At 35.5% G+C, this 8,700-nt stretch overlaps 2 protein-coding genes across 2 annotated transcripts; both read left to right on the top strand.

Annotated features, from left to right (window-relative positions):
* Positions 1 to 1,238: 1,238 nt before the first annotated feature.
* Positions 1,239 to 4,664, top strand: PGO_060480 (hypothetical protein, conserved; the record flags this gene model as incomplete). The annotated part of the gene is made up of 3 exons (XM_028686692.1): positions 1,239 to 1,398; positions 1,638 to 2,218; positions 2,760 to 4,664. The coding sequence occupies 3 exons, from the start codon at positions 1,239 to 1,241 to the stop codon at positions 4,662 to 4,664; spliced, it is 2,646 nt and encodes an 881-aa protein (XP_028542493.1).
* A 1,547-nt stretch (positions 4,665 to 6,211) lies between these two features.
* PGO_060470 (hypothetical protein, conserved) lies at positions 6,212 to 7,453 on the top strand (the record flags this gene model as incomplete). The annotated part of the gene is made up of 3 exons (XM_028686691.1): positions 6,212 to 6,214; positions 6,835 to 7,020; positions 7,340 to 7,453. The coding sequence occupies 3 exons, from the start codon at positions 6,212 to 6,214 to the stop codon at positions 7,451 to 7,453; spliced, it is 303 nt and encodes a 100-aa protein (XP_028542492.1).
* Positions 7,454 to 8,700: the final 1,247 nt, after the last annotated feature.

The following is an 8,700-nucleotide window of genomic DNA, read 5'->3' as shown; positions in this document are numbered from 1 at the left end:
ACAAGTTTACTCTTTCGTTCATATTTTTCAAGAGAAAAATAAAAGTACCTTTTTTTTTTTTTTTTTTTTTTTTTTTTTTGCCTGTAACATTTTTTCATTACAGAATAATTCTGAATAAGTCAGGTAAAAAATAAAATAAAAAAAAATGAATTCATCTGTTCAGGTGTATCACGACTTGTGTGTACACTTTTTATTGAAGTGAATATAGAAACGGAAAATAATTCGATGTATATCTTCTCTTGATGAATTATCCTCTCCCCTTCCATTCTTCCTTCTTTGTTGTAATATAGACACACCTTTTAACATTTTGAAATCTACATACACATTTCGACATAAAAACATGTGAAGGAATTGATTGCTTAATTTAAATTATTCTTCACAAATTAAGTTTAGCGATTAATATTTTCATTCAAAGGATTACAATTGAAGCCTCTTTTGAATGAAAAACACGCACATTGCAAAGCTCTTGGGGGTGGAAGCAATCCAGTGATGCTTCCGATTTTGTTAATACTACAATGGTGTAATTTGAAAAAAAAAAAAAAAAAAAAAAAAAAAATGAGCGCACTGGAAGGTGAAATATAATTTGGATATTTCTTTTGATTTAAAAGAAAATATGATATGAATAGGATTTTAGCGTCATTGAGTATGAATTCTTCAATTAGCATCTTCCAATTTATAGTTTTTGTTACAGGCTCTTCTCGTCTCCCCCCTCCCTGAACGACAGACTTTTTGTCTTTTCAATTTAATCGTGCCTTGGAATGCCTGACCTGTACTTACACCTTTCATTGCTGGAAAAATGAACATGACAGTAAAATTGGCGAATAATAATATGAGCAACATTAGAAAACCTAAGAAATCATTTGTTAATTTGAAAATTAACAAAATTTATATATATATATTTTTCTTTTTTCAACAATTGTATGTGTATTCCTTTTGTTTCGAGTGCATTTAACTTTTTTTTTTTTTTTTTTTTTTGTCTTTTATCCTGAACAGATAGAACGTTCAAGTGTCTATTTTATTTTTACGCACTTCTTTGTGCGCCTGTTTGTGCGCCTGTTTGTGTGCATGTTTGTGTGCATGTTTGTGTGCATATTTGTACATATGTTTATACACATGTGTGTATGCATGTTTCCCCCATTTACGCCTTGCCTGGTCATAAATTTCTGAACCCGTGTTCATGCGAAATATATATATATATATTACGCACGTTTACACACATTGTCCCCGTTTAAAGAACGATGATAAGCAGAGAAAACACACAAAATGGATGTAGCTGGGATACGAAAAAGGATGCAGACGTGATAGGTGGGTCTTGTCACAAGAGCAGCACAGTAAAGAAAAAATTTAACTACAGGATGGATTCCTTCATAGAGTTCACTGAGAACTTAAAGAATAGAGGTAAATGCTGAATGGGAAATGTCACTCTCCATTTCCATGTCTGCCATAGTGAAAGGAGACTTAACAATCTGCTTCACCTGCTTTATCTGCTTCATCTGATTTATCTGCTCCACCGGTTTCATCTGATTTATACGCTCCACCTGCTTTATCTGCTTCATCTGATTTATCTGCTCCACCGGTTTCATCTGATTTATACGCTCCACCTGCTTCATCCCCTCCACTCGCTTCCCCTGAGGCAGTATGCTTAATGGAATCACAAAACAAAACAAAGAAGACAGAAGCAGAGAACGAATATCTGTTTCTAAAAGAAATCGGAGACGTGTGCAAAATGAGTTGTGATTATTACTTGGAGACAAATGTAAACTTTCACGAGGCATGCGAAAATTTTAAAATCCTCTTCAGTGCATTTCAGGATTCATTAGTTAATATAAAGAAGAAGAGAGAAGAAGCAGATGCAATTGAGGAAGAGCTAAATGAAATTGAACAGGAGGAATTTCATCAAATGAAACAAAGAGAAGAGATAAATGAATCTCTCAAGAAAGAATTCATGGAATTAGAAACAGATGTGGACTTCATGAACAACGAATCAGTTAATATAACCAATAAAATAAAAGAAGTTGATTATCAAATTAATCAACATAAAGAAGCATTCGAATCCTTTCACATTCTTGCTCACTTGAACTCTGAGAGAATTTCAGCACTCCAAAATGATTATAAAAAGGCGTGTTCAGAGAAGGAGGAGATTCTACGTAGCATTGAAGAATCTTCCACTTCGATGGGATTAGAAAAAGACAATCTAGTTCTTCAGAAGAATCAGATGGTACTGTGTGATTCCAAAATGTGGGGTGCAATGGGAATCCCGCTCTATCAGCGGAGATCTACTGTGCATCACCAAGGGAAGCGTTTTCATCACGAACTTGGCAGTTGCACCTGATACGTCTAACCACTTGCATCTGTCACGTCTAACCACTTGCATCTACCACGTCTAACCACTTGCATCTACCACGTCTAACCACTTGCATCTACCACGTCTAACCACTTGCATCTACCACGTCTAACCACTTGCATCTACCACGTCTAACCACTTGCATCTACCACGTCTAACCACTTGCATCTACCACGTCTAACCACTTGCATCTACCACGTCTAACCACTTGCATCTACCACGTCTAACCACTTGCATCTACCACGTCTAACCACTTGCATCTGTCACGTCTAACCACTTGCATCTACCACGTCTAACCACTTGCATCTACCACGTCTAACCACTTGCATCTACCACGTCTAACCACTTGCATCTACCACGTCTAACCACTTGCATCTACCACGTCTAACATATAACCACTTTCCAACACCTGCAGGAGGAACAGAAGGAAAAACTGCTGGCGAAGGAGAAGGAACTAGCCCAGAAAAAAGAAAAACTGACGATTCAGAAGAGTGAAATGAATTCTAACAACGAGAGGATAAAAGCGCAGGTGCAGTTTTTGCAGAATCAGATATCTTCGCAAGAATATTTTTTAAGCGTTATCAAATGTGGTCTAGAGGGGACTGTTAGAACGAGAAAAGAATTGGATGATACTTCTGGACATATCAAGCAGGAGATAAATAAAGTGCAGGAAATGATGGAAAATGTGCGAAGAGAAGAGGTTGAGGAAAAGGGAAAATTTCAAGAGTTAGATGTAAAAGTTAAACAGCTAAACATGGAATTTCAAAAGGGAGAAGTGCAGTTAGAGGAATCTAAAGATGCGGAAAGAGAATTACTTCAAAAAATACAAGAAGAAAAAAGAAAATCGAGTCAAAATATGCTGAAGGATTTGATTAAGGAGAAAAAGTTAGTAGATGATGATATTGACAGATATCAAGAGGAGGCACGCAATTTGGTGTTGCGTGAGGAGAGAAAACTGATAGGAGGAGAGTTTTTGTCTGTATCACTGCTAGACGCTAACGTGGGAAATGTGGAGATGGTTGAGGACGAGATGAAAAAAGATGGAATGGTATTTCCAGACAAGGTAAGCATGCCCAATGAAGAAACCATCGACACCATGAATCCACTAGATGCAAAGTCGCGCATGAGCAAATCGCTGGTGAAGGAGCTTGAAGGAATATTAGAAAAGATGAAAATAAGAATCAAGGAAGAGCAAAACGAGCTGTGGAAGAAAGAAAGAGAAGAAGAAAAAATAAACATTCGCATTAGTGAGATGGAAGGTAAAATAAAAGAAGAAGAAAGTAGAGAAAAGAAATTAGACATATGGGTAGATGAAAAAAGGGAAGAATTAAAAAGTATTAAGGAAAGAGAAAAAGATGGAGAATCGAAGTTGTCATATGTTCAAGAGACAATAAAAGAGATGAAATTAAATTATGAGGAAAAAGAAAAAAAAAAAAAAGAAATAGAAAGTGAAATGCAACAGTTTAAAGAAATGGAAGATAACAAAATGTTACAACTTCAAAAAGAGTACCAAGATAGAACAAAAAATTTATACGAATCTAAAAATGGAAATATGGGTATCAGTTCAGTCGAAAAAAAGAAAATGAAAGATGATATGGATTCTTACTCGGAAAAAATAAAACAAGAATATGATTTAAAAAAATCACATTTTGAAAAAGCCGAAAGAGAGAAGTACGAACAAATGAACATACAATTGGATGGAGAATTCAAAAGAAAGGAAGATCTAATTGCTTATTATGAAGAATTGATTTATAAACAAGAAAATATGAGAAAAGTTCAAAACGAGACTAATTCTCATGATAGAATAATAAGTGTGGAAAATTTTAAAAAGATAGACAATAATCAGCTGAATCGAAGTAATAGCACAACAGAAAATAGAAAGTCATCACAGAAAAACAGTATTAACAACAATACAAATAATTATAAGCTTCACAATATGTCTGATAAATATAAATTCGGTTATTTTGATGTTACTTCTCCTGAAGCTATTAGAAAGAGCATGAACATCCCAAGTCGTTCTGTCAAGTCACCTCACATCGCTAGACTTTTGGAAAAAATAAAAAACCGAAAGGATTCTCAGAACTTTGCAGGTCCTAAAAATACTCCTGTGAATCAAGTCAGCACAAGGGAAAGCAGGAGGAGTAGGAGTATCGGAGGTATGTCCAAAAGAGGAAATGTAGGGAAGGGTGGCAAAAGTGGAGGAAATGGCGCGGAGGGTAGCAGCAGAAATAGCAGCGTGAATGGGGCTGGTAGTAAGCCATCTCACAATGCAAGGGCACAAAAAAGTAACACTTCTTTTGATTTGTTTCATCACCTGTGAGGTGGAGGCAGGGACAGGGGCAGAGGCAGGGGGAGAGGTGTGTTTCTCTGAGGTTGACACGGCTTGTGGATATATATGAGGACCTTCTCAATTGAGATTCATGATAAAGATATGAAAGAAAAAGGGACTCATTTTACAGTGATATGAGGGATAGATTCTCCATTCAATTTATGGATGATACATGTGTGTATTGTCTGTCTCACTGCGTGAATTTTTTTTTTTTTTTTTTTTTTTTTTGCTCATATGGTTAATACTTTTTGTTGTCTCTCCTACCCATTTGCGTCTATTCTCCCATGCATTTATAATATCCATGACGAGCTACGTGTGTTCCATACATTCTTCAATTTTCTCCATTTCCTCCCCCCTAATTCTGTAAGGCAAAGGGGGAGGCGGCTGTCATGGGGAAGCAAATATGAAACTTGTATACTAGTGACCATTTTTGTTTGTTACTTTCGGCCAAAATTGTTAGAACATTTGTGTACCGTCTTTTTTTATTCCATCCCTGGCTGATTTATTGCTTTTTTTTTTTTTTTTTTTTTTTTTTTTTTTTTTTTTGGGGGGGGGGGGGGGGGAGTGGAGTGGGTATACACACAAAAGGTGTGTCACTTTAGCCACAAAGAAGTTTATCATAAATCGGACAACAAAACCTTTTCCACTAGGGTTCACAAAAGGTGGGTGGGGTAAAACACGCATACCTTTTTCGAGAAGAAAATGAAGAATAAATTAGCACTAAGGATTGTAGAGGTGCGTTTTCCTGTTCCTAAAAAAAGGCCAATTCGGGAAGGTCCGTTTTGCTTCATCATTTGGTTCGTCATTTGGTTCGTCATTTGGTTCCTCATTTGTATCTCAGTCCCGTTTTGCTTCATCATTTGGTTCGTCATTTGGTTCGTCATTTGTATCTCAGTCCCGTTTTGCTTCATCATTTGGTTCGTCATTTGGTTCGTCATTTGTATCTCAGTCCCGTTTTGCTTCATCATTTGGTTCCTCATTTGTATCTCAGTCCCGTTTTGCTTCATCATTTGGTTCCTCATTTGTATCTCAGTCCCGTTTCGCCTCGCCTCGCCTCACCTTGCTTCTTTCTTTTTTTTTTTTTTTTTTTTTTTTTTTTTTTTTTTTTTTTTTTTTTTTTTTTTTTTTTTTGCATGCACACGGTGTGTCAATAGGTAAGGGTGTGCATTTTCAAGGCGGAAAAGATGGAAAATTATTTGAGGTATGTGTTAAATCTCCCGTGATGGATTTAAAAAATAAAATAGTCGATTTGACATAACATCACATAAACAAATGAAGACGTAAAAAATTTGTATTTACACAATCATTCTATTCATTCAATTTAGAAAATGTGAAAAACGGATTTTCACAAATTTTAGCATGCCCTAATGAGAAGTCCATATGTCAAAAAAAAAAGAATAAAACAAAAAAAAAAAAAAAACAGTTTTCACAAAATTGTTAATACGTTCCAATTTTGAAAAAGCGGATTAGCTGAAAAAGAAAAAAAAAAAAAAAAAAAAAAAAAAAAAAAGGTTATCAAAAGGACGGTTGACACAAAAATGGTAAGTCACAAAGAAAGGGAAGGAAAAAAAAAAAAAAAAAAGCCATATATAGGTATCACACTTCTACACACTGCAACAACGTGGAAAAGTGAATGTAGATGAAGACAAACATGAATTCCCCATTCTAACACTGTACAAGCGAGAGACATATATGTACACATAATGAAGTGTATATATATTTGGTTGGGGCGAGATAGACAGAAAATTATCAAGAAGAGTTCTATTCTTAGCTCAGCATATTTGTCTACATATCTACAACACGGCTTAAGGGAAACATCTAGAGTATTGGAAAAGATGGACAAGAATGAGTCCGCAAAAATATCCTCCATGTTGTGCAATCACAACTGCGTGATAGAAGTTTCGATTGCAGATGTGGTAGTAGCTACGAGTGTAGCTATGAATGCAATTATAATTGTAGGCAGAGTGAAGAGGAAAAAATGATGACCTACATTCCTTCATCTTTTGGATGCAGTGACAATCTGTTACTTTGCCAATCGTTATATCAACATGATGACGACATCAATTTTTCAAACCCTCCTCCTTCTTCTTCTCCTCCTCCTCCTCCTCCTCCACACACACACACACACACCTCTTCCCTCACATGATTTCTCCACATTTAGAGTGAAGCTGAAGAAATTTTGAACAGGATAAAGAACCACAAGGGTGTGATAGGAATTCTGGTAGTTAACAATGAAGGATTAATTATTAAAAGCACGTTTGATAAACAACAATCAGATTTGCATGCATCTCTACTTACCCAGTTGTCTAACAAGGCCAGGGATGTAATAAGGGAACTAGACCCTCAGGTAAGCATGGCCATGCCGCTTACCCGTTTGGTTCCCCCACGTTGACTTTAACTCCCCAATGTTGATTGTTCCATATTGATTGTTCCATATTGATTGTTCCATATTGATTGTTCCATATTGATTGTTCCATATTGATTGTTCCATATTGATTGTTCCATATTGATTGTTCCATATTGATTGTTCCATGTTGATTGTTCCATATTGATTGTTCCATATTGATTGTTCCATGTTGATTGTTCCATATTGATTGTTCCATATTGATTGTTCCATGTTGATTGTTCCACGTTGACTCCTCCCGTTCCTTTCTTTTCCCCATCAGAACGATATAAATTTCTTACGTTTACGATCGAAGAAGCACGAGATAATGATTGCACCAGATAAGGATTACACATTGGTAGTAGTACAGGACCCATATGCTGACAAGGAGAAGTAGTGTGCGTTTTTTTGTATTGCAGAATGGGGGGAGAGAGTGTGTATGTGGGTACAGGTTCACTAGTTTGTCTTGTTTTGTTTGATATGTGTTTTATTCTTTCGTTTTTTCGCATTATTTTTTGACATTATGTCACGTTGTTTCACCGATTTGTCATTCTCTGTTATGTCCCCTTGCGAGTGAAGAAGTGAATTCAATCATGTCTCGTGAAGAGGCTAAAGAAACAAGGGGAATCGCTGACTTTGCTCTCCCCCATGCACATAATTATATATAACTGCACAAGAAGTATGTGCATGTATGTCTAGATGCATATGCAAGTGCAGGTTGGTGGATTTTAAAGAAAAAAGTGTTCTTTTGGTGGAAGACAAAAAAGGGGACATAGTACGGGGGAAAAAAAAAAAAAAAAAAAAAAAAACAAGCCTAAAAATATCAGTAAAGCAAAAATAAAAGGGGAGATAGAACCGTTAGAAAGTAAATAACATGGAGATAATACCAAAATTTTAAATCAGAATTTTACCTCTCTCTCTCTCCACCCCTCAAAAAAATATATATATATATATATGACCTCAAATGGCAAGGATATCTATAGCTGGAAGTGGAAAAAAAAAAAAAAAAAAAAAAAAAAAAAGTTTGGACTCGAAATGAGATTCGTTCTGCGGTTATTTGGTCTGTATAAATACATACATACATACATACATACATAACCGTAAGTAAATGGAAATCTTATACCCACCTCCTACAAACTCATTTTCTTCGTTTTGCCAATTTGTGGCCCCCTCCTCCCTCACTCCCTTCTATATTGAAATACATCTCCAACTTCAACTTCAACTCCAACTCCAAATGCTTTTCCTTCTTAATTCGACATCATTCTCTTGGTGTTCATACATATGCATAAAACCTATAAATTTCATTTTTTGTTGACCTCGGAATGAGAGTTTTTTTTTTTTTTTTTTCTTTTTTTTTAAATGATGGATCAAGTTTGGGTAACCATCACTTTTTATTGTATCTAACACGAACCAGTAAAAAAGGGAGAAGGAAAATAGGAGATTACAAATGAGTAGCATATTATATATTTTTATATATTATATACATGTACATATGGGGGATACTCATATGCGCATGTATGTTTTGATGCCTTTTATGCCAATGCGTTCTGTGCAACTTTTTTTTTTTTTTTTTTTTTTTTTTTTTGTTCCCCATTGGTACGTAGATATTTTGACAAGTTGGGAAAATGTAAAATTTTGAAAAAA

Source organism: Plasmodium gonderi, assembly GCF_002157705.1.
Source record: "Plasmodium gonderi DNA, contig: Chr06, whole genome shotgun sequence".
NCBI classification, from domain to species: domain Eukaryota; phylum Apicomplexa; class Aconoidasida; order Haemosporida; family Plasmodiidae; genus Plasmodium; species Plasmodium gonderi.
Note: the sequence above shows the minus strand (reverse complement) of the source record. Positions and strands in the feature narration are given on the sequence as shown.